Source organism: Lepisma saccharinum, chromosome 23 (assembly GCF_977018435.1).
Source record: "Lepisma saccharinum chromosome 23, izLepSacc3.1, whole genome shotgun sequence".
Classification (NCBI taxonomy): domain Eukaryota; kingdom Metazoa; phylum Arthropoda; class Insecta; order Zygentoma; family Lepismatidae; genus Lepisma; species Lepisma saccharinum.
In genome coordinates, this window is record NC_139251.1 from 42,505,195 (window position 1) to 42,517,292 (window position 12,098).

General features: G+C 36.5%; 1 protein-coding gene across 3 annotated transcripts in view; it reads right to left on the bottom strand.

Annotated features, from left to right (window-relative positions):
* Positions 1 to 12,098, bottom strand: part of Nubpl (NUBP iron-sulfur cluster assembly factor, mitochondrial) — a 49,709-nt gene that overhangs the window by 14,115 nt on the left and 23,496 nt on the right. For all 3 annotated transcript variants that reach the window (XM_083110131.1, XM_083110133.1, XM_083110134.1), the window contains 2 exons: positions 5,937 to 6,121; positions 1,134 to 1,325 (listed from right to left, as the gene is read on the bottom strand). In XM_083110131.1, the coding sequence (XP_082966257.1) occupies positions 1,134 to 1,325; positions 5,937 to 6,121 (377 nt within the window). The remainder of the gene's footprint in view (positions 1 to 1,133; positions 1,326 to 5,936; positions 6,122 to 12,098) is intronic.

Consider the following 12,098-nt stretch of genomic DNA (forward strand, 5'->3'; position numbering starts at 1 on the left):
TTTTACGTCCCCTGTATGCACAGTAAGGCTAATCAGGACTGGACCTACAGTTTAAAGTGAGATCCGAACCACTATGTGCCTCCAGAAAACAGTACAGAGATTGAGCTACTACTTGTAAAACATCCTCGATATACAGGGCTATTCTAAATGATCTTCCTGATTCTAAAGTTTAATATCTCACGTTTATTTAGTCACAATGACATGCAAATTATTTGAAATGAAAGAAAAACTCAAAAAGTTTTAGTGTCTGGCAAAGCTGATGTTTAGTTACGCAATCTGCCGCTAGGGCGACAGTAAATCATGTAGGCTGGAAACGAAGACAGGAGAGCATTTTGTGTCCTGGAATTTCATGTACAACAGTCAATTATGTGTGTCCAACGAAGTTCGGGTTAGATCCACCAAGTGGTCACTCAATTCGGAAGTGGTATAGACAATTTAAAGAAAGTGGGTGTATCTGCAAGAGAAAATCAACAGGCTGGCCAGGAGTTAGTGATGAAAAATTTTATCGGGTGCGTGCGACTTTCGTCAGAATCCCCAACAAATCAACGGTTCGTGCAAGCAGAGAATTGAACTTGAAGCAGACAACAGTGTGGCACTAGGTTGTCAGGTGGGAGCTCAACGGAAGGTTACCAAATCAATGGATAGGACGAGAAAGTCGTGAGGATCAGGTTCTGCTTCCTTGGTCCCACCCGTTTGCCAGATATCACCCCGTGTGACTTTTTTTGTGGGGTTATGTTAAAAACCAAGTGTATGAGCCTCCCCTACCTAACAACTTAAATGAACTTCGAGTACGCATCCAAGAAGCAGTTGCATCCATTGACTCTGAGATGTTGGGGAGTGTGTGGCAAGAATTTGACTATTGGCTTGATGTGTGCTGAATTACAAAAGGCACTCATATTGAGCACCTTTGACGTGGAACATAACATGTATGTACGTAAAAAAAACTTTTTGAGTTTTTCTTTCATTTAAAATAATTTACATGTTATTGTGACTAAATAAACGTGAAATATTAAACTTTGAAATCGGGAAGATCATTTAGAATAGCCCTGTATAAGAATTAAGCATGCTATGCTACCAATCATCCATTATTATAATAGCATTTCCAATTAAATTAAAATGCACTGGTCTCATACCAAGTTCAGCTGCCAAGGCTTCTGCTCCCTGGTTTCCAAACACAGGCACTGGAGACTTGCACTTTGGGCATATTGCTGCACTCATGTTGAGAACTACTCCCACAAGAGGAACATCCAACTTACGAAACATGCTTCCCCCTCTTCGAGCCACTTGCAATGCTGTCTTCTGTGGCGTTGTTACCACCACAACTCCTACATAGAGAACTTTCTGTAAAATTTCCGAATAATTAAGGTACACATTAATTCTCTTCTTTCAACAATCATAAAAATGCTCCACTACAGGGTGTTTCTGGGCTGATGATACAAACTTTCAGGGATGATGGAGAAGGGCACATGTATCAATTTGAGATAAGGAACCCTGGTCCGGAAACAACTTAGTCGAGAGTTATAAGCAAAAATCGGTGTATGAAGATGTAATACTAGGGACATTCAATATATAAGTTTCCCTGTGCTATAAAATATTGTATAAAGCAATGCCATTAAAAAGAAGCACATTGTTGACAAGCGCCATCCTTCGTCTACAAGGAACAATAATTGATTCGTTATCAGACGTGAAGGCGCATGCGCTCAAGCGCGAAAAGTAAATGCTTGTTCGGAAAACGCGGGCTCGCGTCATAAGGAGTTCAGAAGCATGGATGCTAAGGGTGTTCTGCTGATGGAGTTTTTGGAGCGAGGAAGAACAATTAATGCTGACCGTTATTGTCAAACATTGTATAAACTGAAAAACGCAATTCGACATAAGCGACCAGGTCTCCTGTCAGCTGGTGTCATTCTTCTTGACGATAACGCTTGCCTTCACTCAGCAGTGCGAACACAACACAAAATTGAAGAATTGGGGTGGGAACAGCTGCCCCACCCTCCATACAGCCCCGATTTAGCACCGAGTGATTTTCATCTTTTTCCGGTGTTAAAGTCTGAATTGCAAGGTTACCGTTTCGAAACAGATGAAGAAGTGAAGCGTAATGTGACAATAGTGCTCAATAGACAGAGCCCTGATTTTCTTGCAAAGGGTATGGACAAATTGGTGCAACGGTGGGACAAATGGCTGAATCTCTATGGGGATTATGTGGAGAAGTGAGGAAGGATCCTGCTACACATGTATGTATAGTTTTCTAATGTATCTTAAAAATAAAAATTTTTGCAGCATACGGAAACTTATATATTGAACGACCCACGTACTTTTATTACCTGCACAAGTTCCACAAACTGCTACATTCACAACAGTTGTTCAAAGTGGCATCCCCCAGCTTCGCTGCAGGCTTGACATCATCGTCCCACAAAGTCCTGGTGTACCCGCTGGAATAACCCCGGGGCCGTTCGAACAATGTCACAGGCAGCGAGAATTATTGCCAGGAGATTCTCTTCAGTCTCGACAGGTATCTCGTACACAAGACTTTTCACATGACCCCCCCAAGAAGAAATCAAGCGGGGACGCCACTTTGAACAACTGTTTTGAATGTAGCAGCTTATAAAACTTGTGCAGGTAATAAAAGTATTACATCTTCATACACCGATTTTCGCTTATAACTTTCGACTAACTCATTTCTGGACAGAGTTCCTTATCTCAAATTGATACATGTGCCCTTCTCCATCATCCCTGAAAGTTTGTATCATCAGCCCGGAAACAGCCTGTATACCAAATGTTACTATAAAATCACACTGAATCTTATCAGATTCCTTTCCTAAAATAAGTTTCCTTTACAATATTTGCATACTGAAATAAAGTTATTTTAATACTATGCGTATAACCTGACTTTTAAACATCATGTCTCACATTTGATTAACAATGCATATAAGAAGTACGAAGAACTTTAGAGATATTGACTGTATTAAAACCATATATAAAAGTTTAGTGAGAAGTAAACTTGAGTATGCATCTATTATATGGTCCCCTATTTATAAATCTTGGGAAAATAGTCTCGAACGAATTCAAAAAAGGTGTCTAAGATATTTATATTTTAAAAAATATAATAGACCACCACAAATGACAACGCCCTACAAAGACCTACTTCAGGAATTCAATTTTGAACTCTTAGTAATAGGCGAAAATTGTTAGATCAATTGTTCCTGTACAAAACAGTAAACAGCATATTAGATAATAGGTTATTTTTTGGACAACTTGACTTTAATATAAAGAAGAATAATTTATGTTGTAGAAATATTTTCATCCCTAAAATTCCAAAAACAAAAAAAAATTAAGAGCTGCCCGATAAATAGAATTTGTGATATGTACGAGAGGAGTTCAACAATTATTGTCCCTAACATAGAAGGAATGAAACAACTCAAATTGTTTATGTGTCATGTATAACTCTTTGAATGATTACACACAAAATTTCAGCCATGTAGGCTCTATAATATTAATGTTATATTATGTTTTTCAGGACAAGGTGAGCCCTGACTGAGAAAATGAAAGTGAGAGCCATGATTAAGTACTGCTTCAGCCTTTGGAACAAGTGAAAGTCACTTGGGGCAAGATCTGGAGAGTAGGAAGGGTTCTCGATTAGTTCAAATCCAGCAGCAGCAACAGCGGCTGCTGTAAGATGACTTCTGTGGGCTGGAGCATTGTCCTGCAGCAGCAGCACTTTCCTGTGACACATCCCTCTGTGTTTCTCCTTGATTGCATCCCTCACTTTTGGAATCAATTGCGAATAACAGTCACCTGTGATCGTCTTTTGGCACTGGAGGTAGTCAATTAACAATACTCCCTTGGCATCCCAAAAAATGGTGGGCATTGTCTTGAATTTCTCGAGGGGTAGAGAATCATGGTGCCGCCACTGCATGCTCTGTTGTTTTGATTCAGGGTCATAATGGTGTACCCAGGTTTCATCTACGGTCACACATCTACCAAGAAAGTTACCCAAGCTTCTCTTAAACAAGGCCAAATTTGTCTCTGAACAGCGGTACTTAATGACAGCTATCACTTCCGATTTTTCCATTTTCTCAATCAGGCCTCATCTTGTCCTGAAAAATATAACATAACATTAAAATTATAGACCCTACACGGCTGAAATTTTGTGTGTAATCATTCAAAGAGTTATACATGACACTTAAAAAATTTCAGTAGTTTCGGATCATTCCTTCTATGTTAGTAATTATGATTAATAATCATTCCATAGATTTTTCAATGCCATTTTTGACTTACAAGAAAACATTAGAGTCAATTCTGAAAGTTCAAATATGAGATAGTTAATACATAATACATAATAACTGTATGTATTTATACTCAAGATTATATGATTATTATTTTTTCTTTATTTTATTTATAAACTGTTCTGTATGCTTTATGTAATGAATACAATTTGTGACTGGATTGCATATGTATCTATTGTAATTGTAGTTGTATTATAATTTTGTAATTACTATTCATTATTTGGTTTGAGTTGATGTTTTAAGTTCACTTTGTGCACAGTAAGGCTAATCGGGACTGGACCTACAGTTTAAAGTGGAGTCCGAACCACTATGCTCGTCCACCGGGTATTGAACCCGGGACCCCTTGATTACAAGGCAACGATGCTACCACTGCGCTATCGGGGAGGCCTACTATTCATTATTTTTATGATGTACATCTTCTGTCATTGGAGAATATACCTCTGTTGAAGGTAATAATAAATAAATAAATATAAGGTTCAACTTAGAGATTGGCCAATATATAATTTTTATGGTAATAATACAGTAATACTCCGTGGAGGAGTGGTAAACACAGTGTACTATGATGCACGGGGTCCCAGGTTTGACTCCTGACCTGGGTTTTCTTTCTGAGTATCCCTTCATCCATATCATCACTCATCATCATCTTTGCATTTAGTCAAAAGATGCAGAAATACGAAGTAAAATTGTGATCATCTTAGGACACCTGTACTTCAGACTAAGAAATAAAAACCTCTGAAAAATTTTGGTTATAGGGCCCAGGTACATTGTATGCCCCATGCCCTACACCCACCTAGGACCTGCCCTGTCTATAGTCCAGGCAAACCAATGTGCCATTTAAGAAATTGTGAACAACATTAGGCAGTACTCTTTCTGATTAATGGAGTTGCTGCCTAGTTGCCACAGGTGGTAACTTGATTGACAGAGTAGGTTTATTTTACTTTGCTTTTCTGCCACTTTTGGCTAATCACGAAGATGATATTGAGTGACGTTTTGATGAAGGGACACTCACAAGGTACACCAATGCCCAGACTGGGTTTGGTTTGATTTGAGTTGGTGTTTTAAGTCCACTTTATGCACAGTAAGGCTAATCGGGACTGGGCCTACAGTTTAAAGTGGAATCCGAACCACTATGTGCCTCCACCGGGTATCGAACCCGGGATCCCTTGAATACAAGGCGACGACGCTACCACTGCGCCATCGGGGAGGACTCCCAGACTGGGATTTGAACCTGGGACTCCTGGCATCATAAAATCCTGTGCTAACCACTTTACCATGGAGGCCAGCAGGTAGTAACTTGAAAACTTTACATAGGCATAAAACCAATAATTCCAGTCATATTTTGTGACTTGGAGACTACTAACTTTGAACACTGCTACGATCCCTCGAAAAAATGGCACTTTGTATCCCATGTATATATATATATATACACACAACCATGCTGTATGGATTTATGGTTGACACTTTTATTGCAAAATTATATCAGACGTTGATTTCTGGATTATCCTCATTTTCCGTTACATGAAAGCATTTCTGTGTTGAAACATTTACCTTCCTTCATTCCCCTGAACAGAAGGTAAAAACTATGTGCAATGAAACATGAAAAACGGCTAGCTACACATAATAAACCACTTTCATAGTGTTAATGATCCTTACCTGAAATTGGAATGTTCTGCATTAAGGATAACAATGTGTCACCTGTTCCAGGAGGGGTGTCAACAATTAGGTAATCAAGAGAGTCCCACGCCACTTGTCGTAACAGCTTTTCCAAAGCACCCATTACCATTAGGCCTCGCCACACTACTGCAGATTTTTCTTCTATTAGAAACCCCATAGACATACTGCAATATACATGGAAAAAAACAAATTTAGTAGAACTAAAGTTTAACTGATAATATTTAAAGTCTAATGCAACAAATAAAGGAAGTCACTATAAAAATATTTTCTTTGTTTCCACTTCATCACTAGACTAAAAATTTATATGTAATTTAGGTCTGAGCCGATACCACTTTGAACCAATACCGATGCCGATATTATTACTGACTCCCACCGATACTGATACTCTTACCGATTCCCACCGATACTGCTTACCAATTTCCACAGATACCGATATTCTTACCGATTCCCACTAATACCGATACTCTTACCAATTCCCACTAATACTCTTACCGATTCCCACCGATACTGATACTCTTACAGATTCCCACCAATACTGCTTACCAATTCCCACAGATACTGATACTCTTACCAATTCCCACAGATACTGATACTCTTACTAATTCCCACTAATACTGATACTCTTACCGATTCCCATTGATACCGATACTCTTACCAATTACCACCATACTGATACTCTTACCGATTCCCACCAATACCGATACTCTTACCGATTCCCACTGATACCAATACTCTTACCAATTCCCACTGATACTGATACTCTTACCGATTCCCACTGATACTGATACTCTTACCGATTCCCACTGATACTGATACTCTTACTGATTCCCACCAATACTGATACTCTTACTGATTTCCACTGATACCAATACTCTTACCGATTCCCACCGATACTGATACTCTTACCGATTCCCACTGATACTGATACTCTTACTGATTCCCACCAATGCTGATACTCTTACTGATTCCCACTGATACCAATACTCTTACCAATACTCACCAATACTGATACTCTTACCAATTCCCACCGATACTGACAGGGACGGCGACAGGGGTGGGCACGGGTGGGCAAGCGCCCACCCATAAATTCCTGTGCCCACCCGATTGCCCACCCAAACAAATTCAAAATATATATACAATTAGGGAAATGTAAACGGTTCTGTAAGTATAGGCTGATTCTCACTCAATGTATATTTTACTCGTGAATATTGTAGATACTAGAAAGTTCACAAGTTTCAGTTAATTCCATAACAAGCCTTGTTGTCATTTGGCGAAACTTTTCTCTAATAAGTAAGTTTACGAAGATTAGAGCAAATATCTTGTTGAATGAAATTAATTTAAGCTTTTCTTTCTACTTCCTTAATTTTTTCATTGGAAAGGAACTCTCAGAACTCTTATTAAAAATGTAATCTAGTGAAAACTGCTATGATTAGAAGCTATCAACAGGCTTAGTAAGTTTTATGGGATACTCACAATTATGAGGTATGTGTATATGATCAAGGGTTCATCAGGATTTAGAAGGATTTGGAGGGTTGCAGCTCCCAGCTTTCAATGGAGAGAAATTGCTTTCAAATCAACCATATATTGAAGAAACAATATATTAAGAATGTGGAAGTACAAAAAGTATAACTGACTATCTGACATGACTTCGGCTAAAGGTTATAGACTAACTGAAACTGTGCATAAATGGGAATGAGTTCTTGATGTTGTCAGCACCGACCCTCCACATAAATATCTGCCTGATCAAAGTAATAAACAATAAACATGCCTTAATCGGAATGATGAGTATGAATGATGATGATGATGAAGGGACACTCACAAAAACATCCATGCTCAGACCGGAATTCAAACCTGGGACCCCTGGCATCATAACGCACTGCAATAACCACTCTGCGGGTAATTTGATGTGTCACTTTCATTATTCTATCACAGTTTTTTTTACATAACTGTCATATTCAAATAATGCAATGTTTCTAAAATTACAATTTTTAATTGTTTTTCTAATGTTAATTTAAATAACATTATACTTTTTTCTATGGTGGTACTGAAAATCATAATTTTGGAACAGGCTTTTTCATAAATAATAGAATTATCTCGGCTCTTAAAACAGTAGAATTTATTAATGATAGGATATCATATGCAGTTTTACAGGATAGGTGGTGTAAAATTATTTTAATAAACATACATGCACCAACGGAAGATAAAGATGATAATACTAAAGATGATTTTTATACAGAGTTAGAACAGGTCTTTGATAAATTTTCTCAGTATGATATGAAAATTCTGTTAGGTGACTGTAATGCACAGATTGGCAAAGAAGAGACATTTAAACCCACGATTGGTAAAGAAAGTCTTCATGAATTAAGTAATGATAATGGTATAAGATTGATTACTTTTGCAACCTCAAAGAATTTAATTGTGAAAAGTACCACTTTTAAACATAAAGATATCCATAAATATACCTGGTGTTCTCCAGATGGTAAAACTCATAATCAGATAGATCATATTCTCATTGATAAGAGAAGGCATACTAGTATAATTGACGTTCGTACACATAGAGGTGCTGACTGTGCCAGTGACCATTATTTAGTAATTGCTAAATTAAGAGAAAGACTCTCAGTGATAAATCATAAGCAACAAAATCTAAAAGTTATAAAATTTGATACAGGAAAGTTTACTGATGAAAGAATTAAGAAAGATTACCAAATTAAACTGTCAAATAGATTTGATGTTTTGCAGGATTTAAATGATGATGAAAATATAAATGAAACAGACGTAAATAAGAATTGGGAGCACATACGTAATGCAATAGAATCAGCAGCTAAAGAAAGTATAGGATACCATAAACCGAGAAAAAGTAAGCCATGGTTTGATAATGAATGTCATAATCTAATAGAAATAAGAAATCAGGCTAGACTTAGGTGGTTAAATAACTCTGATGATACAAATCTAAACAATTATAATAGAATAAAGCGAGAAGTTAACCGCACGTTTAGAAGTAAAAAAAGAGATTACTTGAAAAGCAAAATTAACGAAATTGAAGCAAACAGCAAAAATAAAAATATCAGAGATTTATATAAAGGTGTAAATGAGTTTAGAAAGGGGTGGCAACCTAAAGTAAACTTGATAAAAGATAAAGACGGTGATTTTCTAGCTGACCCAAGCGATATTCTAAATAGATGGAAGAACTACTTTAATGACCTTTTAAATGTCCATGTAGGAGATAAATCAGAAGTAAATGAAGTCCACACAGCAGAACCTTTAGTTCCAGAACCTAACTTGACTGAAGTTAAAGATGCTATTAAAAGGCTAAAGAATAACAAAGCACCTGGCGTTGATTTAATACCAGCTGAGTTAATTAAATATGGTGGAAATTCATTAATATGTCAAATTCATAAATTAATTTGTTTAATATGGAATAAAGAAGAAATCCCTCAACAATGGAAAGAATCCATAATTGTTCCTGTGTTTAAAAAAGGTGATAAAATGAACTGCAATAATTACCGTGGAATTTCTCTACTCTCAACAACATATAAAATATTATCTAACATTCTTTTAACAAGACTAACCCCATATGCTAATGAAATTATAGGTGATTATCAATGTGGATTTAAACGCAACAGATCAACTACAGGTCAAATTTTTCACATCAGACAGACACTTGAAAAAAAGTGGGAATATAATCAAAATGTCCATCAACTATTCGTTGATTTCAAAAAAGCATATGATTCGGTCAAAAGAGATAAATTATATAATATATTAGTAGAGTTTGGAATACCTAAGAAGCTTGTTAGTATGATAAAAGTATGCACCTGTGAAACAGAAAGTAAAATTCGTGTGGGTATTAATATGTCTGACAAATTTACAATTCATGATGGGTTAAAACAAGGAGATGCATTATCTCCATTGCTCTTTAATTTTGCCTTAGAATATGCTGTTAGGAAGGTAAACGAAACTAAAGAAGGACTAAAATTAAATGGTGTGACTCAGTTGTTAGCATATGCAGATGATGTAGACTTACTGGGGGATGATGTGAATACAATTAAGAATAATGCTGAAATATTTTTCAAAACTGCTAAAGAGATAGGTTTGGAAGTTAACAAAGAGAAAACTAAATATATGCTTACAGGCCGAAACCAAGTGTTAGGTAATAATCAAAATCTAATTTTTGATAACAACTCGTTTAAAACAGTTTCCAAATTCAAATACTTAGGAGTAATATTAACAAATGAAAATTATATTAAAGAGGAAATAAAAAGCAGGCTTAATTCAGGAAATGCATGTTACTTCTCTCTTCATAAACTTTTGTCTTCTCGTTTAATATCTAAGAAACTAAAAGTTAAAATATACAAAACAGTAATTTTGCCTGTAGTATTATATGGGTGTGAAACTTGGTCCCTTACATTGAAAGAGGAACATAAATTGAGAGTATTTGAAAATAAGATCCTTAGGAAAATCTTTGGACCTAAAAGGGATGAGGAGACAGGTGAGTGGAGAAGGTTACATAATTTAGAACTACATAATTTGTATTCATGTCCAGACATTATTAGAATAATTAAATCAAGAAGACTTAGGTGGGCAGGCCATGTGGCACAAATGGGAGAGGAAAGAGGAGTTTACAGGATTCTTGTTGGGAAACCTGATGGTAAGAGACCTGTAGGAAGGCCAAGACGAAGATGGAGGGACAACGTCGAGATGGACCTAAGGGAAATCGGTAGGGATGGAAAAGAGTATATAGATCTTGCACAAGATAGGGACAGATGGAAGGCCTGTGTTGCTGCAGCCATGAACCTTCGGGTTTAAGAAGGCTAGAGAGTTAGTTAGTTAGTTAATTTGTCCTAATTAATAACGAGTAATCACAATCACTACCATACCGAAGTGGCCAAATTTTAATGTAACAGTTTTGTAGATTTGGAAAATATTATAGTAAAGGGTGTTTCAAAAGTAACGCATGATTTAATTTAAGGAAAACACATTTCATATATTTAACATTATATGAAAGAGTGAACATTCCCATTAAATGCGGAAGAGAATATCTGGCAAAATGCCCTCCATGACGCATTTGACACTCAAATTCCTTTTACAATATTGTGAATCACTTTTTCGCATAACTGTGGTTCAATGACGTCGATAGCTCATTGGATTTCTGCTTTCAATTCAGGAATCGTTGTTATCTTCAAAGCATAAACTTTGGACTTAATGAATCCCCAGAGGAGAAAAATCGCACGGTGTGAGGTTGCACAGTTGTTTAATTTGGGCGCTTCTCCTATCGAAAATGTCAGGTAATTTGCCCACAGTTTCCGCACTTGCATAGAATTTTAACGATCGTCACTCGCTCCTTCGCTCATTTACTAACCGCAATGCTTTTCCCACAACATGTAACCTCTCAGAACCCTGCGGGGAAAAAATGGGGCACAATTAAAATCCTGCGTTACTTTTGGAACACCCTTAGTGTACTGATGTAATTAGTGGCTAGTACTATTTACAAGTTCTCTTCCAACATATAAATTTACACTATCAGTCATGCAGTTCTTATGAATAACTTGCATGAATCTCAAAGAAGATGAAGGTAAGGGTGGAAAGAAAACTTTACTCGAGGGTGTCAGAGACCTATAATGAGGCAGCCAAATTAAATAATAAAAAAAAAAATAATCAGGACAATAATCCAGGAATGATTTTTTTAAAAGTCCACATGCTCAAATAGGCTAATTGTAACTGGATCTTCATTTTAAAATGAATTCCTAACGAGTGAGCATTGGTTTCCACTAGGGATTGAACCCAAGACCTCTTAATTATAAGACGAGAGTATTATGCGAACAGAGAGATGATATACAGAAATAACTCCGTCAACTATATCATTTTATCATAACAAAAGATGCGTCCATTTAAGAGGTGAATTACACTATTATTATGTTTGGCCCATGGTAGGGTTACCAGATCGCTGTAAGGGAAATGTAGGATGCAACACATTCTCAATAAATAATACATATTTCTATAGAACACATTAGGAAGTAGTTGAAAAATGACACTTTTCAGTTTTTAAAAAATTATTTCCCAATGAATGTTTAAATGCAAAATTTCAAAAATTGCAATCATACTAATCAATGCACCTCTTACTACTTGATTTAAGTGGTACTTCTC